Source organism: Eurypyga helias, unplaced genomic scaffold (assembly GCF_000690775.1).
Source record: "Eurypyga helias isolate BGI_N326 unplaced genomic scaffold, ASM69077v1 scaffold17830, whole genome shotgun sequence".
Lineage (NCBI taxonomy): Eukaryota > Metazoa > Chordata > Aves > Eurypygiformes > Eurypygidae > Eurypyga > Eurypyga helias.
Genome location: NW_010223978.1, coordinates 12428 through 38347, shown reverse-complemented (window position 1 = coordinate 38347; position 25920 = coordinate 12428). Strand labels below are relative to the sequence as shown.

At 51.4% G+C, this 25920-nt stretch overlaps 2 protein-coding genes across 2 annotated transcripts in view; one reads left to right on the top strand and one right to left on the bottom strand.

Moving 5' to 3' along the window:
* Positions 1 to 6296: 6296 nt before the first annotated feature.
* Positions 6297 to 14507, top strand: LOC104515728 (cytochrome P450 4A6-like). The gene is made up of 12 exons (XM_010159850.1): positions 6297 to 6482; positions 7358 to 7499; positions 8197 to 8241; positions 8908 to 9035; positions 9458 to 9582; positions 9677 to 9828; positions 10031 to 10137; positions 10928 to 11118; positions 12176 to 12309; positions 12748 to 12812; positions 13541 to 13623; positions 14339 to 14507. Exons 1-12 carry the CDS (start codon positions 6297 to 6299, stop codon positions 14505 to 14507), a joined length of 1527 nt encoding a protein of 508 aa, XP_010158152.1.
* Positions 14508 to 22800: 8293 nt separating this feature from the next.
* Positions 22801 to 25920, bottom strand: part of PDZK1IP1 (PDZK1 interacting protein 1) — a 6112-nt gene continuing 2992 nt past the window's right edge. Inside the window, exons 2-4 of the mRNA XM_010159741.1 lie at positions 24848 to 24956; positions 23425 to 23523; positions 22801 to 22873 (exon numbers count right to left, since the gene is read on the bottom strand). Coding sequence (XP_010158043.1) covers positions 22801 to 22873; positions 23425 to 23523; positions 24848 to 24956 — 281 coding nt within the window. The remainder of the gene's footprint in view (positions 22874 to 23424; positions 23524 to 24847; positions 24957 to 25920) is intronic.

Below are 25920 nucleotides of genomic sequence, written 5' to 3'. Positions count from 1 at the left end.
CTGGTGGTGGTACTTTCTCTGCCAAGCACGACAGGAGCAGCAGAACCAGTGGCGAGAGCAGCTTGCTCGCACTGCCCTGCCAGGTGGTACCAGCAATTTCCATCTGAACCCCACTGGGATTTTACACTGGAAGCAGCCTTTAAATTAAATAAGTATTGCACCATATTTGTAAGACAGCTGTATTAATTGCTTCCAGATATAAATTCATCCTTGAGACATGTGTGGTCAAATGGGATCCAGGCGGCTCACATTACTCGGCAACACTTGCTGGGCTCTTGACGTGATTTCCTCATACGTCATGTGTTTGGAAGCCTGAAACTTTATTATTTTTTTTGGCATTACAACTACATTTCATCTGTCAGCACTAAGCACTGCAGGAACACACAGGGACAGATGGGCCTGGACTCCCCTTACTATCCGAATAAACACAGGCATGCTCGGGAAAGCAGCTGCTGCAAGGTCACGCTCTGGGGCAAAGTACTGATTTGACACCTAAATTTCACCTGCTCAGTAAACCAGTTCTGCATTGAATGCCAACAGTACGAGTTAAATCAGTGAGGGTGATCTTCTTCTGTTTAGGTGTCTAAACGCAGTGGAGTAATTCCAAAGATCTTGAAAGCAACTTCCGCAGCCTGAGGTGTCCATGGTTGTGATAAGGGATGGGAATTCTTCAGTGTAACTTTTTTTTTTACATTTACGGGCTGCCATGGCATGCACTGCCATCATGTGGACATCCACCGCATCGAGCCAACCGTGCAGAGGCTCTCTGCAAATATTTGACGACCTTCTAAGTGTCCTTTAACATCCAACTGCAGTTTTGCCAGCCTCGGATGTCCAAAAGGTCAAGCGGAGACTCCGCTCACCCTGCCAACCTCCCCAGAGCACTCTGGCTATCAGGAGACTCGTAGATGCTGCATCATGCTGAGATCTTCTTTCAGAGGCTCTTTGCTTCAGTCCGGATACCTGGACACGACAGGACTGTAGGTTCTACTGGTGTTGAACAGACGATTTCTGGCCTTGAGCCAATCCCTTATGACGACGAGACCAATGCTGTCCTCTGTCACTTTTCCCCATTAGAAGCTCTGTGGCCACTTGGCTTTCTCGTTTGAACTTCCATGGTTTCTTCCCTGAAAAAAAAATACTGAGTTATCAACTCCATGCTGTGCTAAAGAACATCAGACCAAAATGGTGAGAGAAAATGCAGAGGCCGGAGGCTGAATTAGGCACCTAGTTTTGCTATTATCCAAGCTCAGGTTCTTGTTCCAAATTCCCATGAGTTTAGCTACTTTGTCCCCTATGTCTTCTCCCTGTCAGCTCAACACTTTTGACCTTCAAGGCTACCCGTATCCCTTTGGCTCCATGCTCAACTGTTCGTACTGGTTATTAAATAACTATCAGGGCACCAGATAGGTAAATATCCACCCTACTCAGTAACCCATGGTCAAACCCATTGTCCAGGGACTTTGTTGGCAATGAGAATTTCGGTGTTGTTATAAAAGTTTAACCCGATGTCATGCCAGCAAGTCCACGGGCTGGGCCCCTCCACCTGTGGGTCTTGAGGTATTTCTGACTTATTTTGAAGGTGATTGCTGAAAGGTGCCAGCCGGGTCCAGATCAGACAATCTGATAACCAGGTAAGTGCCATAGGCCACCCCAAAACAGCTCCATTTGTGCTGACCAAAGGCTCAGCCCCCAGCTTTCCCTGTGTTCCTTACGTGGACCTTGTACAGCACTCAACTACATGACACTGCTGGATTTGTAAGTGTGCTGCAGGTCTTCACATGAGGGACCCACAGTGGCAATCCCACCTTCCAATGTCCTCAGCCCCACGCAGCTGCCCTTCTCCTCCTCCCACCCACAGCCACCGGCAAGCCCAGACAAGAACCTAGTTGTTTGTGGACTGTTTCCTAGAAGGGGGTCTCTGAAAGAGCCTGAAGGCCATTTTAGAGCTTGTGGAGAGGAAGAAAAAGCCAGAAGGACAGACAGCTCTGGGGCAGAGTCCATCGGATATGGGGAATGGAATCTTTTGTAGCATACACCACTTGAACTTAAGCATACACCGCTTTAACCTAACTTCAAGGTTAATCCCATGCATTGTGGCAGACCTATCCAAACTCCCTCTGTGCCCTTTTCTGATAACGAGAGAAAGCGCATGTAACGTTGCTCGCCTCACACTATTCACCTGCCCAGTCTGTTTAGGTCAGCCCCACATTTCAAAGGCAGCTTGCAGAGGCACAGATCTGGCTCAGACAGCCAAAAGTGAGTCTTTGTGCTGCTTGTTCATCCTTCTCCTCCTCAGGTAGGCAAGAGGCATCATCAGGAGCCTCCTGACTGACTGCAACGCAGATGCTTCTCAGCCAACCAGCAAACACACCTACCAGCCAGCTGGCCAGACAGCCTGCACTGCCTCCTCTCCTGATGGGAATCACGGTGCTGCAGGACAGGTGGGGGATCATAGGAAGAGCTAGAGGTACTAGATGGATCTCCTACACCTTCCATGGCCATGCAGTCCCTGGAGCCAGTGCTTCTGCTCATGAGCAAGAAGTTGCCACAGCAGATCGGGTCCCACTTGCTCTGGCTACAGCCCAAGCCTTCCCTAAGAAATGCCTAACCTGACAGACTGCAACCTTCTGCCTCCTAAACAGCAACCTTTAACTCCCATGTGAACCTTTGCACAGATCCAGCTGTCTCAGCATAAGGAGATACCATTGGTCTTATGAAGATGGCCAAGTGTGTGAAAAGTTCATGCTGCTCAGTGTCTGCCAGGGATGTTCTCCATGGCAGCACGAATGGAGTCAGTGCGTTCCTTAAATTTTAAAATTGTTGATGGATGTGGCTCTAATGACTTACCAGGCTCTGGCCCAAAGGAAGCGGCATGTCAGCAATGGTGATGAGAAAAAAGCAGGATGACAAATGCCAGCCAGAGAGTATAACTCCTCCTTCCTCTTCCCAGTCTGAAGAACCAGAGGCACCATCTTAAAGCAGGTTACAGGTGTCCAATTCAAGGGACAGTCACAGTGGGGAGCCAAAGAAATATGCTCATGCAGCCAAAGCACCTGAGTCTGAGGAGATAGAAGAGATTTTCGGCTGTTGTCTTTGGCTCTTTGCAGTACATCTTCCTGCCATGCTAACAGAAGCCCAGTGCCACGTGCAGAGCTGTAGTACTGACTGGGTCACCTTAGCCCAGCTGCGGACCTTATGCAATCATTATTTCTAGCGAAATGCCAAAGAAACAGTGTTACAGACAACACTGGCAAACTAGCAAAAGGGTATTTGCAGCCCAGGAACAGACTAAGGGTTGATCATAAAGCTGATGTCTTTTAAGACCAAATTGTGTTTCTAGAGCAGTCTTCCACTAGCAGCATGCAGAAGCAATGAACAGGCACCTGGACACACACGGTAGGAGCAGGTAGTCAGCCAGCTGACATGCCCAGTGCCTTTTGTGCCCTGGGCACCCGCGATGGCAGGTGTCTCTCATCCCATCTCATGTGGAAATGTCCAAGCCACCAACCTCAGGATGCAAACCCAGGAGTGAGTGAGGAGTTCTGGAGACACTGTCACTGCTGGTGCTGGAGGCCAACACATCATGCCCAAGCACTTGCAAAATTTCTTATCACGACCTGAGAACTAGGTGATGATGCACGTGACAGAGACCACATGTCACACTAACTAACATCAACAGGGGGATCGATGTTCACCCAGAAAATCCACAGCTGGACTTCCAGAAGGAGACAGAAGCAGTGGGATGCAGAGTCAAACATCCCTCTGAGGGACACAAAAGTGGAACCCACCAGGACCCTCTGTGAACCATTCGCCTGTGAGGCTGAGTCTGTGAGGCACTCAGCATCCTCCAGCCGCATGGCAGGGAGGACAAATCCTGACCCTTGCAAAGAACCACGGGTGATACGGCAGCGTCTGTGCTGGAAAGAGGGTCAGGCTGAGTCTTCCTGCTCTGTGCACTAGTGTGCCCACCCATAAAGAGAAAAAAAAAAGCCATGCTGAATTAGGTGCTGTATTTCAGCAAGGGAATCCTCATGGATCCAAAGTAAAACTGTCCCAAGTGCCCTCAGTCATGGGAGTTTACACTGTGAGTTCCCAAGAAGGGTTGACAGCACAGAGAAGTTGCAGGTGAAGATTTCAAGCAGAAAGGGAGCTGTTTTAACGATACTTCTTGAGTGCCGTGCACCACACCTAACCTTTTCTGCAGCCTGTTGATTTTTTTCTCAAAGAGCGCAGGATGAATCCGGCTTATGCAGTTCAGCACCTTCCCGTGCTACACCCAAGGTGGCACACACCATGACCTGCAGCCTGTTTGCAATAAGCAACACATCACAGAGAATAAGCAATATATCTACAATCCTTCGCGTGGGTTCGTAGCAGCCAGACACTTCACATCTCCCTGAGACTGATATATAAATGGTACAGCCTGTACCTATGGCTTCATCATTGTGATCATTAATTAACTAATAGGCTACTAGCCAGCTGAGGGAAAAGTTACTCACTTCACTAACTTTCAGACATTTTCGTGGAGACAAGAATTCCCAGGCAATGGGTCTTGTAAGTTTGGTTTTTTCATATACTTTCTGTCTAAAAAGTTTAAATATTTTCACTGGGGCTGTGCAGTTTCACTTCAGCCAGCGATCTCCATGTCTCTGGCATTATGAAAAGCATACATCTGGACAGTGAATACCAGATAAACAATAGGGTTTTTTCAGTAAAATGGCTCTGCTAACAGAAAAGATGGGTTTCAATCGGCCCTGGCATAATTTAGAGTAAAAACTAAACAAAAGTTTAGGTTTTGGTGGACTCAGCAGTATTAGACTAATGGTTAGACTTGATGATCTTAAACATCCAACATAAAAGGTTCTATGATTCCATGATTCCATGAAAGTGCCCAAACATCAGAAGACCCTCATCTCAGAGACAAGTTGAAGAGAAACACCCACAAAGTTCAGCAGCCCCTGTGTAGTAGCACATCAGACTACCAGATTCAGCACCTGACGACTCATTTGACCCTCACAATATCCCAGCATCCAAATGGGAAATGAATTCAGTCCATCTGGAGATCCTCCTCTTTGCAATATGCCTGGAAGTCACCCACATGCGGCAGACTTGCAGCCCAAGTCTTCCCCCAACCCCTCAATTCCCTCCAAGACTTCCCAGGCTTCTGCGCCTACGGGATGTGAGCCCAGGTAACCAGAAGGATCTGCTCAGGGATTGCTAGAAGGGGTCTTACCTGGGGCCCAACCAAGCATATGTGGTGATGTGGAGCCTTTTCTGAAGGATGGTGAGATGCCATGTAAACAGGGGAAGGAGGACTCACTGGGATTGTGGAGGGGACATGACCTTACGGTCACCCCTCCTAACAGGTTAGACGCATATGTGGTGATGTGGAGCCTTTTTTGAAGGATGGTGAGATGCCGTGTAGACAGGGGAAGGAGGACTCACCGGGACTGTGGAGGGGACATGACCTTACCATCACCCCTCCTAACAGGTTAGACATGTCCTCAGTCTTGCTGCAGCCCATTTTACTGCTCTGCTGCTCTCCTCCTCATGTCTTACCTACTGGCCATGGCAATTCTGGGCAGCAGTTTTGCCTCCTGGCTTGCCTACAGTTGAACTTCTTGGAGAACAGGTCCACAGTCCCTTGCGAGCTGATGGGGTGTATGTCCATTCTCTGGATTATAGTCCGGCAGTGCTGTGTGATGTTTCAGTCACAGAGCACTGCTTTTACAGCTGGAGGCAGCTGGATCCATCCGGCCTGTGCGTTTGGCAGAGGTGGCCTGTTTGTTCCTCACTTCACACGGGTGGATGAATGGCTTCCAGACCTGAATTTGGCTGAGGACACCATGGAGCTCAGCTAGAGCCCAAGCGTTGCTACCTCTTGCCTCCTCCCTCCTATGGCCTTGTCCACCTGGGCACGGATGACTGTGAGCGCTTTCCCTTGCTGCTGGGGTGCATGGGACTTCAGAGAAAGCGGCAAATACGTACAGGTTGTTTGTTAACAAGCCACCTCCATCCCCAGGTCACTGGAAGCAGGTCAAAGGGTGTGTAGGAGCAGCAGGCAATCGGGCTGCCGGCCAAGCTGACTGATTGCAGCGGTCGGCGCTGCTGACCATCATGTTCCTGCTGCTATAAATTGCTGCCAGTGGGGCTTCACCAGGCTCAGCTCCAGCAGAGCAGGAGAGAAAGAACTTTTACCTGCACCTAGCTCCCTGTCAGCTGCAGGCATAAGAGCACCAGAAGAGGAGCAGGCAGGAGAAGGCAGTGTCAGGCATTCCGGATACAGGGCCAGCATGGGGTCTCTGCTAGACAGCATCTCCAGACCTTCTGCTGTTGTTCTGCAGCTGTCTGTGGTGCTCGGTGTCATCTTCGTGCTGCTGAAGGTGGTCCAGTTCTACCAGAAGAGGAAGAAACTCATCAAAGCTCTGGAGGCATTCCCTGGTCCCCCGAAACACTGGCTTTATGGCCACAATCATCAGGTGAGAAGGGAACTGGGCTCAGTCAGGGTTTATCCCAACAACTGTGGAAGATACTGGTCAGGATGAGAGCATGCACCAAGTGGGGTGTGCATGTCCCCTGTTCGTGTCCCTTCCGACAGGAGAGGATGTCTGTACAGGGAGTGCCAAGGCTTTTGCAGGGCAGGCAGAAAGTGTGTCTGCATATGAGATGGGCATAATTTCGGTAAAAAGACGAGCTGCGTTGGTTTTGATCATGTGCTTAAAGTGGAGTTAGATGATTTCTGGGGCTTTCATGGAGTTGTTTAAATATGAGCAATAAAATGTCTGTCTTCTGCATTAAACCTTCTACCAATTAGAGTCTTTCCCCCTACAGCCACTTCAGAAGTCATGAACACAAAACCAGGGCATTTTATTGCAGCCATTTTCATCCTTCTATAATGAAGATATTTTTGATTTCACGTTGCCTGCTCACCTTGCACCGCTCAATTTAGACAGCAGGGGTGTAACAGCCTTGGTCCCCCCGGCCTGTTCACCAGGCGTCCTGGCATTGCCCATGCCAGCTGCAGCTCCTGAGTGCAACACCAAGCTTCTCCAAGCCCAGGCTGTCCTAACGTGGTTTGACTGCAGCTGTGCACCAGCTAAGGGCTCTCCATGGAGCCCTGTTGTGATGCAGGACACCTTTGCCACTGGTGCACGGTCCCTTTGCCATGTCCAGCAACTCCTCCACCTGCAGCATGGAAAACACACGGTGCAAGTCTGCCCACTCTCTTCTTGTTTTCCAGGAGAGGACGTCTTGTGTGTGCTTCCCATGAGAGGGCAAGTTTAGCCTCTGCTCTCCCTGGCACATCCCTCTTTTTCTGCCTGAGTTCAGTCTCCCTGCTTAACTGTCATTGCAGATAACTACCGAAAACATGTTTTATCAGTTCATCTCATGGGGAGAACAATACCCCTATGCCTTTCCCAGATGGTTTGGGCCAGTCCTGCCTTCTCTAATAATCCACCATCCTGAATATGCCAAAAGCATACTTGGCCGCACGGGTAAGTCTCTCCATCTGTTTTTGGGAAGTCATGTCCTTGACACTACCGAGAAAGTCATAGGAACCTTGCCTGGAGTCATCCCCTTTGCCAGCTTCCTTCACAGCTACAGCAATTCCTCCTTTGCTCCCCTCCTCAAACTCCTAGCCCACCCCAGGTTTCAGGGAGCAGTTCATATTCTCATGTAAAACAGTGACCACGTGCCTGTTCCTCCCAGTCCACTGTCTCTGTTAGCGCTGCTATTACTGTCTTCCATGGCATCTACCACCGCAGTATCTGTGCTTCCCAGTAAACCCAGTAATGTTGGTTGCCTGTCATGGCAATGGCTCTCAGAAGACATCTCAGTTCTTCCCCTCTGCTCCTTCTGTGGAGCATGATGCCTGTGAGTGGTACCTACATGGGCATCTCCAGTAACTCCCATTCATTGTTCTCAACTTTGAGATTTGCCATGACCATTTCTTCACATACAAATTTTGTTACACCTTTCTCTGGTTTTCTCAAGTCCATTAAGGTCATATTTGTGGAAGACCACTTTTAAACTCTACCTCTAGTGTTAGAGTACTTTACACATGGAATTGAAACTAATTCTACATTGTGATTTGGAGGACATACTCTCATGTTAATTTATCCTGAATTTTCTTTTTGTTATGTTGAATTCATCAGACATTCATACTGTTCTGGTTTCTATTTTGCTGTACAGATAGCAAGTCCAAGATACCCTACAAATTCTTAGTTCCCTGGATCGGTAAGTCATTCTCTTCCATTATCTCTTTCAGGCATATTGCACATTTCAGAGGCTTTTCTCATCTTCCTTCATTTTGTTTTCTTCCATTCTAAAACCAGAGCTTGCAAATGAGAGGGTTTGTTTGTGTGTGAGCATTAGTACCGGTGGTGCCCACCTTGTCGTGGAGCTTTGCCTTGGATCACACACCCCGGCCACCACAAAGCAGCCTTCAGTTTGCTCAGGGACTGAGTGCTACCATGGATAACTGGGGTGACACACCAAGGATAGGGAGGTGGATGGCTTGCACGCAGCTTTGAGGTAACCCTCTGGGGTCCTGCTAACAAGTGTCAGGGTGTGCTGCAAAAAGCAGCCAAGTATTTAATTTAGGGCAGAAAAATCCATCTGAGACCAAATCCTGTGCCTCTGCCATCAAGGCTTTGGTTTTGGGGTAGACCAGGCATGCTCAGCCGGTTGCAGTGAAGGATGCGTGGGCATGCTTCTCCTCCCTCCAACGAGCACTGCTGTGATCGGCCTCAGAGAAGCCAGAGAAAAGGCTGCTCCACCAACTCTTCCTCCACCCAGACCACGCACATTAGCCTGCGCTTGGCCAAAAGCAGCAGTGAGGCTGTCAGAGCCGTGCTCAGGGTCTGGAGGAGCTGATTGTGCCTTTGCTGATTGTGTCTCCAGGGCAGGGACTGTTGATCTTGGATGGAACCAAATGGTTCCAGCATCGGAAGCTGCTCACCCCAGCCTTTCATTATGACGTGCTGAAATCTTATGTGACCCTGATGTCAGATTCAGTCAAGGTGATGCTGGTAAGAATCACCACTCCTGCTACTTTTACGTTTCATCTGTGCACCAGTGAAAATAATCATGTCTGGGAATGACTGAGGGAAACAGACTGGACTTAGATGGTTCCTAGAGTTTCAATGAACTGTTTGGGTAGTTTTGAAGTTCTGAAATCAGTCCCTTCACCTTCCTCTGGCCATTCCACTTACTATCTCCTTCATCTGCTTTCCAATAAAATCAGCTATTGCTAGAACATCCTTTCTTAGCACAGTAATGATAAACCTGGAAAAAGAAATGCACAGAAGAGTTTGATCTGCTTCACAGACTGCATAGGTCCTCTGCTGCCAGAAAAGAATGTCATGAGCAGTGTGGATCTGGGAAGAGAGACAGGAAAATGTGACCTGATTGTAGGTGGTTGTCTGTCCCTCCTTACCCCTCTCCACCATAGGATAAATGGGAAAGGAAGATCACAGACAGGAAGTCAGTGGAGCTCTTTCAGGACGTCAGCTTGATGACACTAGACAGCATCATGAAATGCGCCTTCAGTTATAATAACAACTGTCAGACTCAGAGGTCAGTGCCTGAACTTTCAAATCCTGGGAAAGCAAGCGCTCCTGTTTCCCCACTCATGTTGCTAACACCAGCTGTAACCTTGGTCGCCTTACAGCAACTCAGACTATTATATCAGAGCTGTTTATGACCTGAGCCATCTCGTGAGCAGCAGGTTCCGGACTTTTTCTTACAAGGATATCTTCTACAACTTGACTCGCAACGGCCGTGACTTTCACAACGCCTGCAAGCTGGCCCATACCCACACAGGTATTTCTCCCCCTTTCTCCCCAGCCCTGCCTCCCAGCTGAACCTCTCCCCTACTTGTATCTGGAGCAGCTCGGAGAGGGGTGGCAGCATGCACTGTCCAGAGGGTTACACATTAAACAGAGTCCGAGCTGTGACCAAGCGGACAAGTACATGAGGTCTCTGACGGGGCAGGACACATCTGACTGACCATTCTTCTATACAGACAAGGTAATAAAAGAAAGAAAGATGTTACTCTCCAGTGAGAAGGAACTTGACAAGATCCAGAAGAAGAGACACCTGGATTTTCTGGACATTCTTCTTTGTACCAAGGTGAATGTTCGAAATAATCGTATCCAATGCTGAAGAACACACCTGAATGGCACCGAGGATGAATCAGCAGGGAGCTCATCACCCCTGGCTGGATTTGCTGGCAACAGCTTCCCCACCTCAGATTTCCTAGCTCAGGGAAAGGTGAATTGAAAGGGAAGGAAATACAAATGTGTGACAGAACATGAGAAGCTCAAACTTCATCTTCCTTGTTCGTTTTCATTGAACACTTTAATAGTTTAAGTAAGTGAGCCGTCAGAAACCAGAGAAGAACGAGATCTTTGGAAAGGTTACAAGGAAGCCACCATGGCTGTAATCCTTTTAAGAGGTTTTGTTTCTTCTCTTCCGCAGTTTTACCTTCACACAGATGTTCAGATACTCTGGACAGGAGCTGCCATTTTGGAGTTCAGGAAGGAGATATGTGCTGTGCTCACTTGTCCTGCTTTCTTTAATGTCTTTATCTGAAACTAAAGTCGTCAGAATCAAACTACTGAAAAACCTAACAGGGACCCTGGGCAGGGGATCATATTGGGTGTCCTTCTGAAGGACCACGAACTGGTATCCCACCAAAGCCCACCTGTGTAGCTCTGTTGACTGCAGAGTCAGCAAACATCAGGTCTGACCTCACACATATTGGATATATTTGGTACTGGCCTACTTCCTGATGTACAGGGACATCCAAGGGACACTAAAATGGGCCCCTTCTTTGTCATCATGAAGGGTTATTTTTATACCCAAAGGTCCAAGTCCGATTAATGTGCGCTTAAGAATGATATACTTTCCCCTTTTTTAGGATGAGAATGGAGCTGGACTGTCTGATGAGGACCTGCGTGCTGAGGTGGACACGTTCATGTTTGAGGGCCACGACACCACAGCCAGCGGGATCTCCTGGCTCTTCTACTGCCTGGCATTACATCCAGAGTACCAGCAACGGTGCAGGGAGGAGATCCAGGGGATCTTGGGAGAGAGAGATACCATTGAGTGGTGAGCTAGGATTTCTTACTCCTTTACTCTGAACTCTTTTCACTTATCCTTTTAAGGTCTTTCACAACATCCTCCCTTCTAAATTAGAGAGATCTGATGGATGAACTGTTCAGTGGATGAGGAATTGTTTGAATGGTTTCATCCAGAGGGTAGTGGTCAACAGCCCAATGACCAAATGGATATTGGTGACAAGTGGTGTCCCTCAGGGGTCCACACCAGGACCAGTATTGTTTAATGTCTTCATTAATGACATTAATGACAATGCATCAAAAGAAGCATGGCCAGCAGGTCGAGGGAGGTGATTCTATCCCTCTACTCTGCTCTGGTGAGACCCGACCTGGAGTGCTGCGTCCAGCTCTGGAGTCCTCAGCACAGGAAAGACATGGACTTGTTGGAGCAGGTCCATAGGAGGGCCACAGAAATTGTCAGGGGGCTGGAGCACCTCTCCTATGAAGAAAGCCTGAGAGAGTTGGGGTTGTTTAGCCTGGAGAAGAGAAGGCTCCGGGGAGACCTTATTGCAGCGTTTCAGCACTAAAAGGGGGCTTATAAGAAAGATGGGGACAAACATTTTGGCAGGGCCTGCTATGATAGGACAAGGGGTAACAGTTTTAAACTGAAATAGGGTAGATTACGCTAGATATCAGGAAGAAATTTTTCACAGTGAGGGTGGTGAAACACTGAACAGGTTGCCCAGAGAGGTGGTGGATGTCCCATCCCTGGAAACATTTAAGGTCAGGTTGGATGGGGCTCTGAGCAACCTGGTCTAGGGGAAGGTGTACCTGCTCACTGGAGGGGGGGTGCGGTTGGATCATCCCTTCCAACCCAAACCATTCTACAATTCTATGATCCTGAGAAGGAAATTCCATCTACCTTATAAGGCATCTGGATTGGGGCATTTTGCTTTTCATGTAGCAATGCTGGCAGCAAGGGGAGGACTAGGAGAAGGAGAAACCCCAACAGGAGACAGGAGACATGGCAGTCCAGCCCACTCACTGTGTAGCACTGTGTCCCCGTTGCTGTCACTCAAACACAGCCTGACCCCCCAGTTTGCTTTCAGGGAGGACCTTGGGAAGATGACTTACACCACGATGTGCATCAAAGAGAGCTTGCGCCTGTTCCCACCAGTTCCTTCGGTGTCCCGACAACTCTCTAAACCTGTCACGTTTCCTGATGGACGCAGCTTGCCAGCAGGTCGGTTGAGTTCATTCCTCTTCATGCTGCTGTCTGGGACAAGTGGGGCATCCTCCCTAGAGCTGCTGGCAGGGGGGGCTGATGGAGCTGATAGAGCTTCCAGCTTTTCTTCTCTCTCCACTGTGAGGGCCACCACAGCTTGCCATCACAGTCGGCCCAGAAGGGTGCTCCAAGGCACTGGGGTGTTCACAGAGCTCAAAGGGGACTTGCAGAGTGTTGTTCCTGGTCAAGAAATACCCTGGTACCAAGCTCTGAGGCCATTGTTCCTTCCATGTCAGGGTTTCAGGAGGTGACCTGCCTGGACAGGCTGGCCACCATCCCTTCCAGATCTCCTGCAACAGCCCCTGAAGAGTCCAGGGAAGGAGATCATTCCACAAACACCTCACTTGGGGTTTCACTCCGAGGTGTCAGGAGTTTTTTCTCTCTTTTCTTTTACAGGCTTCCAGGTTATACTGAGCATATTTGCTATTCACAGGAACCGGGATGTGTGGGAGGACCCCGAGGTATTTCACAATAACAATATAACAAGAATATATTTCACAATCACAACATAACAAGAAGGAGAAGATGATCTGTGAGCCCAAGCATCCACTCCCCTTGTACAATGCAGCCTGTGCCACCCTGCCATGTTTTTTTTTTTTTTTTCTCCTCTTATTCCAACAATCCATATCTAAATGCAAAGTTCAATGAAGTCACAAACACCCCAAAGGGTTTGAACATGACAAAGTGCTGGGAACGGGTGTTGAATAGTCCGTCTGCATGCATGGTGACACAGATATGCAGAATGCTTTCAGCTGCCCTGGACAGACTTAGGTCGCAGCGTGGTATGAGAAGTCCCAAGCCCCCCCAAGCAGTATGTGATCTGAAGCTGGTATCTTAGAGACTTCAAGGAAAGAAATAGCTGGGAAACTTGAAGGAGGGTGCGCAGTGCCTATCTGGAGAGCCAGGATCAGGCATCTCTGGACCAAAGGGATTCTGACTTGATCATTGCTACCATGGATGAGAAAACACCTGCAGGCATCTTGGGCACTGTAATGGGTTATCTGCACATCCCCAAGGGAATATATCTTTCCTCATCCACCCAGTGTCTTTCCAGAAAGATGCCTGTCAGATGCAGCTCTCCCAGGAACAGCTGAGGCCACATCCAGTCCTGCCTTGGGGACCATGAAAGAACCCAGTGCTGCTCATATCAGACCAAACACTGACCAAATGGCCTTTGTTGTTCCCACAGATTTATGATCCTCTGAGGTTTTCTCCAGAGAACTCAGCACAGAGGCACTCCCATGCTTTCCTACCTTTCTCTGCTGGATCCAGGTGGGAGATTCTTCATCCCTCTTCCTCCCCGTAGGCTTCCTTGCATGGAAGACCTAGCTCAGAGACAAGCTCCTGAAGTAATCCTCCCTCACTGCCCATGAGCCAAGTTGGCTTGGCCAACTCAAGCAGGTTTTCCCTAACAGGATCTCCACCACGCTCCCTCAGCTCCAAAGTGTTTCCCATGCCTCAAGCTCTGTTGTCACTGTGGGGTTTTGCATGCTCTTCTTGTGGATTTGGGGAGGGGTTTACATTTTCTATTGCTTTCACTGGGAACACGGCATCCCTTGTTTAGGGGTGAATTCCCAGTGTACCTCAAAGCCAAGCTGGGCGCAAGTCTCTGTTGTTTTCCTGCTGTATCGATAGTCAGATGCAGGCTACTGAGGTCTCAGTAACTTGCAAGAGGAGATAAGCCACACAGAGCCAAAAAATCACATTTCTGAGGTGTCTGGGTTTTAGATCCATGCATCACTTTATAGCGAAGTAAGATGCAGTTCTCTCAATCTCATATCTTTTATCGATGCTTATTAATAAAAAAGAGCAATACCCCACTGCAGAGCTGGGAGCATTTTGGTGTGCCATCAGGGGATCCCTCGGTAAGCTGTGGCACCATCCTTGCAGCAGCTGGAGGTCCCCCAGCACGTGCATGGGCTGAGCCAAGCTCGGGGGCAGTCGGGGATGAAGCCTGCAATCAGAGCCTTTGTCATCCTCTCCCCAGGAACTGCATCGGGCAGCAGTTTGCCATGAACGAGATGAAGGTGGCTCTGGCCCTGACCCTGCTCCGCTTCAAGCTCTTCCCTGACCCGTCCAAGCCTCCCACACTGACTCCACAGGTCATCCTCAGGTCCAGCAATGGGATCCACCTGCATTTGAAGAAGATTCGCTGACCTCATGGGGTACCACAGCGGGGTGCAGGCTCCTTCCCAAGGATCATCCTCCACCCAGAAGTGTAAGAAGGGGACACCAAACAGACCCACCTTGGACATCCACATTAACCTCTCCCCTGCTGCTGTCCAGGGGGGTACGCTGAGCCCCCTCGCACACACCCCAAACCCAGCAGGTCCAGTTCCCATCCTCGCACAAGGAACAGCTCTGCCGGGGGGTTTCGCAGTGCGGCTGTGGCTCAGCCTTCACTTCCATTGGCATCCTCCACATCCCGCGCATCTCCTCCCCTCCAGCCTGCCCTCACACGCTGTCTGGCAGGACTTCTGTCACCTGCCTGTGTATTTGCACCACTGACAGTTCCCTGCTCGGGCACAGAGGTGAACAGTGCCAGCGTGGCTTGCCAAGATGCCTAAAGCCTGGACACTGCCTGCAAACGTCTCTCCCCTGACTCCAGCATGGGTGTCCAGGGGCAAGAGAGTTCCTCCCTGCAGCCACACAGCATCCCCACACACCACCCTCCAGATAATTCCCCCTAACCCGTTCTGAGGCTGGCACTGTGCCTGCCATTACAGAGATGAATGACAGCAGGTTTTCTGCCCTGACACTGAACTTCCTTGAGCTGAGGGTGCTCAGGAGCCAGTGCAGAGACTGGTCACCAGCTAACCTAGAGAAAACACTCTCCACCCCCAAAACAATGTGGGATCAGCCTTGCCCTCCTCTCCTCTCTGGAACGAGAATAACACCTCATGGAGGTGCTCTCCAAGAGTGGCTTTGGCTTCCTTTGAATTTGCAGGCCAAGGGGAGTGCAGGATGGATCCTGGCAGGTCAGAGGCAAGGCTGGACCCAAAGGTGCAGCCCTGCTAGTGTTTTCTCAAGCCGCAAGGGTTGGTTCAGTGGGTTTGCCCCTTGGTTGAGCCTGAGGAACCTGTTTCCACCCCTCCCATGTTGTGGGTCACCAAGCCCTCGCCTCTGCCTCTGAGAGTTTCCATGGTAAGGAAATAACTGAAATGATCTGGGGTCAAACAAAGCAAAACAGAAATCATCACATGCTGATGGCAAGAACAAAATCAACTTGCAAATAAAAAAATCCCAAGAGGGAGCACGAGTCCGTCTCAAGCCCTTTTCTGCAAAAGCTGAGAACTGATCGTTCAGTACAGGAGTGAGGTTCCCAAGGGGTGTAGGTGGGGACTGGCCATGGGGCTGACCTCTTTTTGGGGGTGCAGGGACCCAATGCAGGTCCCACCCTAGAACCTGCCATAGATGGGCTCCCAGACCATGAGGGACCTGCTGGGTGAGCTGCAGGTCTGGGGCGGGAAATGGATCACTAGGTGGCAGTGGGAGACCCAGAAAAACCCAAAGTCCTTCCTGGTCCCTGGCAAAACCCCTGGGGTTTGGCAGAGAGCATGGCCAGGCGCAGCAGAGCAGCTGATGAGCCCCATCCCTGGGAGTATCCCTGTCCCATCCCCACGCTCAGCTGTGTGGGGCAGCAGAAGAAGCATTGCTCCATCACGGCCCTCAGCACGATGGTGGTGTAACCCAGAGCACAGGGAAAGTTTGTCACTGTGAGTGTCTGGGCAGTCAGCAGCTATCAGGAGAAACTGAGGCACAGAGAGCTGCACACATGCCATGCCATGGTGAGAGACAAGACTGTCCAGCTCTCACCTATGGCAATAGCATCACCAGCATCACTGTAGGCACTAATAGAGCTAAACTACACCTGGGCAGCTCAACTCTGCTTGTGGCCAGATCAGGACAGCCAAATCTGAGCATCTCCACATCTGCACAAACCCCTGCAGCTCCCTGATCCTCCTCTCTGCTGCCTGCTGCATCCTCGGTTTGAGAAACAAAATTCCTCTAGGGCTGGATCTGAACCTTCATTTTGGCTTTCCCCGTACCTAACGGGACAGGAATGCTGCAAATAACCAGCAAGGTGCAGCTTGTGCTTATTTTGTAAGGCAGCTGGAGCCAGAGTTCCTTTTCTCCCCACTCAGACCCCTTCCCACCCCAGGTGCAGGTTGTGTAGGTGCCGGTGCCACCACCTTTGCACATTGACGGACTCAGGCTGGTCTCAAAGGTCATGCTCCAGCTCTCCTCCTCCGCAGCTCCAGCACAGCAATGCCGTTGGAGGGCAGCAGTTTGATGCAGCTTTTCATTACCGGCCCTATTTATCAGACATTTCAGCCACCCACCCAGGAACAAGCAAGCCACCTTGCAGCTCTCTCATCCACCCTCGGCTTGTAGTCCAAGCAATGAGTCTGGGAAGCACTTGGCCACAAAGAACCGTCCCAGTCTCCTTGGTGGGGGGTTGCACAGGAAACTAGGTAGCATCTGAGTATGTCCCTGTGGCATCCTCTGCTTTGGGCATCTGGGGATAAGACCAGAGCAGGAAAAGCTAGATCTCATGAGGACCCACAGCTGCTGTGTACACACAGTGCCCTGCTTGGCCTCCCAGCCCTGCGTTTTGAGGCCATCATCCTACTCACTGCCATGAAGGAGGCTGCTCTTTTGGTTTCCAAGAGTCCCCCTGACTACTAGGAATGGCCAAACCCCAACCACTTCCAGCAGAGACCTTCTCTGGGGAAAACGCATTGAGAAAGCTGCTCAGGAAAGAGACTACTGCCATTTTTTATGCAAAAGAAGGATCATTATTCCAGGCATTTCTGACAACAACTGAAGTAACCTCTGCCAAATACTTTAAAGTCTCTCCCTGTTAAGCTTCGCATTTAACCTGGGTTTGCAGTTTGAAGGACCAAAGCTTTAGGGGGGAGATCTCACAGCACCGATGCATCGTGGAGCCATAATGCAGAGGCAACCAGGAGAAAATTCTTCTGCTTTTCAGCTTATCCAGGTCAAACCAGGCAACCCAAACATCCCCCCCCGCCTTCACACGCTGGCAGTTTCTGGACAGCAGCGTGTTCAAGATAACCTCCTCTGCCAAGTCAAGCTAAACGGCTTCGAGAGCAGCGAAAAGCAGCGCGAGGAGCCAGGCAGCGCCCAGTGACACAGGTCTCATCGCCCGAGCCTTTGCCCCAAATGTCTCCCTGCCGAGCGGTGACATTTCTGCGCTGTCTCAGTGCTCTCCCTCCATCACCATGGCTACAGCAGCCGCCAATCCACGGGCACGTCCTTCCAGGCTACCACCAAACCCTCTGGGAGATGCTACCAGAGCCAACCCCTTTGGCAGGGAGACACTTCAGGGACCCCGGGACAGCCCATAGCTCCAAAAATTCCCCTTTTTCTTCATTCCCTCCTCCTTTTTATTTTTTCTTTCTCTTTTTTTTTTCTTCTTTTTTTTTTGAAGCACAAACAATGGAGCTAAAAGGTTGGGTATCAGGCCGATAATCATGAATGACGTGTCGTTATTACACACCACACATTCATTATCTCCCACTCCAGCCATGTCACAGGCGGCTGGAGGAGGGCAGATAACGGGGTGCCTTCATGCAGATGGCTTATTATCAGGATGTTCCAGGAGGGGCTTTAAGACAGTTAGTGATGCTGTTTGCCAGTTAAAGATTAGAGACCCCAGAGAATAATTAACAATCCCAAAACCCAGTTTTTTCTGCTGGATTCTTCTGCTTTCTCCCCCCTCCCCCATCCTCTTTAATCTATTCACTCTAGCAGGTGTAATAAAGTGATAAGGACAGGCTCCGGGGATGTTTGTTTGGCTACTGCGGGTGTATAAACCAACAGTGGATGGTATTTTACTTCTGGCTTTCAGTGGCTTGAATCGAGACCAAAAACTTTGCAGCCCCCTTGCCCACACACAGTCACCCCTACACGCTGTGCTCCCAGCTCCCACCTGGGTGGCTGAGATTCTTCCCCAGCCCAAAGGACCGTGATGGTGGGACAGGCACCCTCTTTGCTTCTGGAGGTCCAAATTTCAGTGCTTGGGTGTTAAGGTGCCCAATGCCAGGACATAAACCCCAGGCTACACTGCTTGGGGCCAGGGCTGAAGCTGGTGGTCCTGGCTGAAGCAGTGGTTTACCTACATACAGCAAGTCTTTAATTAAACCACCTTGGAATAATTTATATGGTGGGTGTCCACCTGCCCAAGCTGCTCCAGGGTTGTAGTCACAGCTGGAACAGAAGTATCTTGTTCAGCCTGGAGAAGAGAAGGCTCTGGGGAGACCTTATAGCACCTTCCAGTACCTGAAGGGGCTACAAGGAAGCTGGGGGGGACTTTTTACAAGGGCCTGTAGTGACAGGACAAGGGGGAACGGGTTTAAATTGAAAGTGGGGAGGTTTAGATTGGGTATCAGGAAGAAGTTCTTCCCGGAGAGGGTGGTGAGGCACGGGGACAGGTTGCCCAGAGAAGCTGTGGATGTGGATCCCTGGAAGGGTTCAAGGTCAGGCTGGATGAGGCTTGGAGCAACCTGGTCTGGTGGAAGGTGTCCCTGCCCATGGCAGGGGGGTTGGAACTGGATGGTCTTTAAGGTCCCTTCCAACCCAAACCATTCTGTGGGTCTATGACCTTAAAACTCCACAGCTAAAGACCCTTGCAGAGATCGGTGAAGCACCAGAGAAGAAGTGGCTTTCAACAAGACGTCCTGTTATCTCGGGGTCCCAGAGATGTGTTGCACCCTCCTGGGCTATAAAGGAAAGCTGTGACACATCTTGTAACAAGGTGGTAGTGCAAAAAGACCACCCTGAATATCTTCTGCCCAAAAGGAGACTATCCATAGCAGGTCCCCACCCTGAACATCTTCCTGAAGACCAAACTTCGGAGATACTGGGGTTACAGAGTGAGGGTAGGATGGGGTACCCATGGGTTCCTTTCCACTTCATCAGTGGGAATGGGGTGACTTGTGGAGGATACAGTCTCCCCCCGTGCACTGGGAAGGATTTGTCTCCCAGGCATGTTGGCTCAGGACCCTTTGGAGACGTCACGGAGGCTGTCGAAGGTGCCCATCACCTGGGGGCTATCAGGTACAGCTCTTGCTCTGGAGGGCACCCCCCAGCTCACAGGGTCAACTTAGCAGGCACAAGCACCAAGATGCCAGAAGTTGCCTTCCCGATCACGCTCATCCTGCCGGGGAGGGATGAGCCAGCATTGTGCTTTAAAGAGCATCCCCGACCCTATCAGCGAGAGATGAGATATCCTAATTATGGCAGTACAGGCAAGGATCCGGGCCGTATCAGTCAGCACAGAAAGGTAAACAAGAAATATAACAATGGACACTTAACACTCATTAGCTGTGTCAGATAATACCTCACTTTTCTCCCTTTGGGGCTTAAAATCTAATTAAGATTTTCCAACAATAAATTTCATGTATCTCGCTCTCTTTTGTTCTTTTTAGGATCACACCGAGAAGCAGCCATGAGCCAGCTGCATGGCTCATGAGAAGGCAGCCTGCTTCGCACAGCCAGCCTCGGGTTGTGCTTGATGGACCAGGGAAACTGAGGCACACAGCATCATGGACTGTGTGGAGGGGAGGTGCCACCAGGGAGGTAACAGTGGCTCTTGCAAAAGGTGTTTTCCCCAGGAAAGTGAACTGTCTGGGGTAAGACCAAGCATCAAGGTTCCTGGGCTTACCCAGAATGTGCAAAGGCAAAGCCCCATCCCTCTGCTTGCTTCGACTTAAAACCACAGGAGGGATCCACGGGGAAAGGGACCCACCAAGCACCCAGCATAAACCTGCACCCAGGCACTTCCAGGGGAATGACTCAGGCATCCGTCACGTCTTCAGAGTGTGCGCAAGCCAGGGAACAAACTCCAGCTGTTACTCATTATAGGGATGTCTTTCCTACCTCCTTTTGCAACCGAGAGGTAAAAATTAATGGGTTCCCCTCTCCACACCCCCAGCCCGAGTGCTGACACAGCAGGAACAGCAATGGCTAATCCTCCTTAAACCCTGCTGAGCGAAGCATTACTGCCGAACTCTGGGAGCTTGTTTTTGACAAACCCGTGACGTTTGGCACCTGCAAGAGAAAACTCAGGGGAGCAGCACCCATCCGGGACAGGAGTGGGCAGATCCAGGACCCAGCCTCGATCAGCCTCCAGCTGCAGAGGGAAGGTGGTAGAAGGGAACAGCTCGGACGTGATGCTGGGTGGGGATGGCAGCTGTCACGCCTCCACCTGACCCCTCCAACCCTTCTGCCTCTTTTCTTCTACCCTCATGCAATTTCTCAACTGGAGCTGGGATTTCTCAACGCTGAGTCTTGAGGGCGTTTTCAAAACACCTGCCTACGTGAGGCTTTTTGGGGAGATGCCTTTCAGGGTGGGTCTGTTACTGGAAGACTCCTGTTTTACTCCCATGCCTGAATTTTTGCCTCATCACCTGCTAGGGACACCAACAGCTTCACCGGCAGCAAGCGAGAGTGGGTCATGGCAAGTAGTGGCACCAGGGTCCAGCTCCCAACTCCATCCTGGGGGGCTCCAGGGGGTGAGAAGTGATTTCATTTTGGCCTGAGCTCCCCACCAAGACAGCCACTTCTTCACTTCAGGGAATACTCATCAGGTTTTGGCGCTGTAGGAAGACAGGGTGTTTTGCAGGCTCCTACCTGGGGAAGAAGACCATCATGGCATGGGCAGCAGCTCCTCCAGAACAGGCTTGGGGCTGTTAAAGTCACTGGCAAGCACAGCGGAGCGAGAGCAGCCCTTGCAGCAGGAAAGGCCATTCAGGGTTGAAACACACAGAGCAGGAGCTCTGCTAACGAGAGGCAAAGAAGCCTCTGCTTGTTTCTGGCATGGCTTCCTGCAAATGGGCCTCCAAAGCACCTCCTGAGTGGAGGCCAGGGCTCCTCCCAGATCCAAACCCATCACAGCTGCTGTTTCACACCAGTTCTAACATTTCCCCTTGCCCTGATGCTCAGCAGAAAGCAAGAGGTGGCTCCAGCACCCGAGGCCCTCCTGCCACATCCTCCCCCTGTGTCTGCAGAGCCCCAGAACTACCCTGCTCCCCCCAAACTCAGGGTTTGCCAACGATGCCCTCCTTATAACCCCCAGCCCTCCCAGCCCTGCTCCACCTGCAGCCCTTGGGCTGCCCTTAATTGCAGAGCCCCTTAACCCTTTCCTTGCTGGTCAAGGGAGGACCCTGCACTTCACCTGGGCAACTGATGTCCCAGGGAAGGCCAGGGTGCTACAGGCCTCCCAGTTCAATGTGCCAACGCTGTGACTTGGGAGCATTTGTTGCTCCCACAGTGGCCCCAGCGCTGTCCCCACCACAGCAAAACACGGACCCTGGTTAATGAACAGCCTGGCAGGAGCAGGTTGCACCGTGGCCAGCTGCCCCAGGAGAGCCAGCACTGCCCAGGGCAGCCCCCAGCCACATCCTGGCAGCACCAGTAAGTGATCGCCACTCGCAGCCTCCAACCCTGGGAATGGTCCCCAGCTGGCCACGGATCTGTGCCCTGTGGGATTCAGGGAGCGCAGCCTTTCACCCATTAAGCAGCGCTGCAAAGTGCTGGGTTGATGTCGTGCCTCAGTTTCCCCACCTTGAAAACGGAGAGGAGTGATGCTTACCTCCCCAGAGGGCCCTTTGCAGCTCTGGGGCAGTCCAAATGCTGAGCACAAAAAAGCTTCAGCACTTTCTCTCCCCTGTTGACACAGAGACACAGGCAAAAGTGCTCTTGGCTTCGTCCAAGTGGAGAAATACAAGATAGATCCACCCAGGGGAGATTGAGGGAGACTGGGGTGCTGTCGTCTGTCTAAGCACCCTTCCCACTCCCACACCTCCTTCCCCAGTGTCCTTCCCTTCCCGAACCGCCTGAAGGCTGACAGCGCTTTGAGATGCCAGAAAGTCCTTTGGGTGATTAGCAAAACGACCGTCTTTGCTCTCCTATGGGCAACAATTCTCTTTATTGCTCACAGGAAAGATATGTACAGGGGAGGAGGTTTGTTCTGACATTAAAATTCATGGTGTAGGTCATAAAAAGGAGGGTGAAATGGGGAGAAGAGAACGTGTTTTCCATCAGCATCTCCCTGGAAGGTGGCTGGGGATGCAGGGAGGTCCCAGGCACCCAGCAGGGACCCCTCCATGTCTGGAGCAGGTCAGTCCCCTGGGACTGGGGACATCAGCCTCGCCAACCAGGTGGGGTGATCGCCAGGTAGGAGAGGTGGCATGTCCAAACCTCTCCTGGGGACCGATGCTCATTCAGACACCAGTACCCGAGGCGGAAGAGCATGTCCCGCAAGTGAGACAGGAAAAGATCAGGAGATGGTGATGCCGTGGAGAGGTTGGGCAGCCACCGTGCACGGGCAATGTCGGTGCAGAGGGTCCCTGCAAAAACGCCCATTGCGACAGCGGGAAGGAGAGTGAGAGGAGGAAGGAGGGCAGCTGGCCGGACTGCCTGCTACATGGCAGTGGTGATCACCCTCTCCTCGGGCTCCACAGTGTTCTCGTAGGCGTGATGGCTCTCTTTGGACCTGCATCAGGAGGTAGAAGCACAGCGGTGAGCTTGCCCCCAGCAAGACCAGGTCCCGCAAAGCCACCGCCGTGGCCCTGGCCTTGCTGGTGGCGGGTGTGCGCTGAGCAAGGGGTGAGACGGGGAGGTGGGGAGGGCGGGAGAGGTCCCCTTGTGAGGAGGAGAGCCAAGCACGGGGTGGGGTGGGAATTGCTCTAATTTCTAGCCAAGACTGTTTTGACAGTCAGCATCTGCGTGGTGACCTGTGGCCACTTTTGGTGGCTTCTTTGTCCATGTTGGAAAGGTGTAATGCAGCATAACAAAATGTGGTGTAGCATGTTGCAAGGCGATAGATGGACCACGGGGCTCAGCTGTGGGCATGGGGATACCAGGCAGGAGGGCATACTCCCTCACTGCCTTCTCCCTGATCCCTGGAGAGCATAAAAGCCCCAAAACCAGGTGCATGGGATGTGTGAGACCCTGAATGGGAGACACCGTGATGTCTGAGCTGTCCCCAACGGGATGGAGCAGAGCCTCGGAGCCATGGGTAGGAGGTCTGAGCAAGTTCTTCACCTGAAGTCGGCTGCAGCAGTTAGGTATCTCCCTTCATGGCCATTAGAGGTGACAGCATCCTGCTTGTCCTCAATGCTCACCACTGTCTCAACGTTTTCCCTGGAGAGGGAAAAGAGAGGATCTGAGAGAGAGCAATGGAGGGTCCGTGCCAGGGAGAAGCTCATGATGCTGATGGCAGAGGGGAAGGGTCTGCTCCAACACTTACAGAGACAATAAGGGACCTGGATGTGTGATCCTGGCCATGGACGCCCAGCTCAGCCCCCTTCCCAGCAGGACTTGGGCAAGGAAAGATGCCCTCACAGCAGATTCGCAGGGGCAGTGCCCGGACACCGAGTGCCAACCCCCTGGCTCTGGACCTGATACTCCCAGTGCCGGGTTGGCAGTCAGCAAAGCTCATTTGTCAATACGTGGGATTGTTTTCGCCTGCTAACTGGTTTTTCCAGTCGTCTTCTATGTAATCTGCTGCAAAATAATCCCCTACAGTCCCAACCGGCACCGAGAGAAATGACAAGGCTCTGCGGGCACCACAGCCCTGCTGCAGGATGGGTGCACACTGCAGGTGCAAGGCCAAGCTGCTTCCTCTTGGATGCGAGTCTGGATCACAGAAGGAACCATGGGGCAGGGATCGGGTGTTCCACCTCAGCCAGAGCCTAAAAGCTCAACTCTGGAGCAAGCCCGTGGAATGAACGGCTTTGGGGGTGTTTAGCTGCGGAGGGTGGGTGCAGGCCCACCCTGCCTGCACATCCCTGCCTCCTCCAGCTCTCAGCCAAGGGTGATTTCAGAGGCTTTTCCAAGGAACAGACTGGCATAAACAGGCAGCCGCTTGAGCTGATAGCTGCTGTCATTGTGACAGCGTGGAGCTGGCAGCGGGCCAGGCTGCCAAGCCTCACTGCCAGCTCTTCTGAAGAGAGGCCAGATTAATTAAAACAAACTGCCATCCCCCCTCAAGCCCTCCTCAGCATTCTCTGCCTCCGGGCTGGGAAGAGGCGACGAGGCTCAGGCAGAGATGGGAAACACCATCCCTGCCTCCTGCTCCATGGGCTGGGGGCAAATCCAGTTTGAGGACAATGGTTCCTCGTCGGAAAACAAAGACTGCATTTGCAAATCAGACCGTATAAATATATATACACACATGACATTATGCATTGGCTCTGAACGCATCCCCAAGGGCCCCCTTTAAATGCCTCTGGGGCAGAAGCCAACCTGCTGAGCATCAGGGTGAGCGGAGGGTGCACGTTCACGTCTGGCAATAAGTAACAGGGAGAGGACACCAGGACAGGGAGTCTTTGCTCTCCTCACCCGGCTCCCGGCACACCGATCACAGTGTTCCCAGCCCTGGCATGGGGACGGAGGCATCTGGAAGTGACCCGTGCAGAGGCAGCTAAGCCCAACCCTAAACAAGCCCCAGGGCTCCCACACTTACACTTTCTCCTTACACCAGAACCTATTGACCATAAAAGCGATGGCCACCAGGACTAGAAACACAACCACTGCGATCACACCCTGCAACCACGGCTGGAGGCCGCCCCGCGCTGCAAAAGAAACAGAAAGGGGACACGTGTTAGAAACACATCCTCAAGCTTTATCTGCTTGGCTGAGCTTGACCCGTCCAGCTTCACCAATGTTCAGCCAAGAGCTCGGTCCTGCAAAGCTGAGCAGAGCGTGTTGCTGTTAATTGAGGCAGGCTTACCTGGGCGATTGCAATGAAATAAAGGGTAAATAACAGCAGTTTTACCAGCGTTTGTATGTGGAGCGTGGTGCCTGGCAGCTTTGGGGTCGCGTATATACATATATACTACACAGATGACTCCAGGATGGGAGGACTGAGGACTGGGGGACATGGAAGGAGGGAAGATGTTTGCCCAAAGTGTCAGGGGAAAGAAGGCAGAGGAGTTTCAGCGAACTGTTTATTCTCCATCCTCAGATGCCACAGACATCATTCCTGGGTTATTTTCCAAATACTGCCTGGTAAAACAGGGACCTTGCAACAGGTACGGTGTAAAATTCGGTTGTCCCTCTTACAGCAAACAGTTGCCAGCATGGATTTCGGTAAAATGTACCATTCAACAAGTTTACAGAGCAGCAAACTGATTTATGACGGGAAATTGAAGGCTGAAGCGTTCAGAGCAACAGCCTCCAGCACAAAGGCCAGGCAGGGCTGGCGGGGGGCCAGGAGGCCGGGGGGGGTGGTCAGAAGCTGGCCACAGCATCTCTGCCCCCCACCCGGGGTGGGACAGCCTCATTAATTCCTTTTTCTCTAGCCAGAACTGAGCAGTGATGCGGTCACGGGTGGGAAGGCTGCAAGATGTATTCCTGGACGTGGGAGGAACTCAAGGGTAGGGTGATGAGAAGAAGAAATCTTGTCCTGTTCCTTGCTGGATGGCTGCTTCTCGCCTCCCACCAGCTTTTGGGGAGCAGAACACTCAGAGATGGTCAAACCCATCCTTAAGTGTTGTCCCAAATATCAGCATTGATAGGGGACCTTGTGCATGCAGA

Coding starts and splice junctions, on each gene's coding strand:
- LOC104515728 (XM_010159850.1), top strand. CDS start 6,297: ATGGGGTCTCTGCTAGACAGCATCTCCAGACCTTCTGCTGTTGTTCTG. Junction 11,119..12,175: donor GAGAGAGATACCATTGAGTG/GTGAGCTAGGAT, acceptor GTTTGCTTTCAG/GGAGGACCTTGGGAAGATGA. Junction 12,310..12,747: donor TGGACGCAGCTTGCCAGCAG/GTCGGTTGAGTT, acceptor TTTCTTTTACAG/GCTTCCAGGTTATACTGAGC.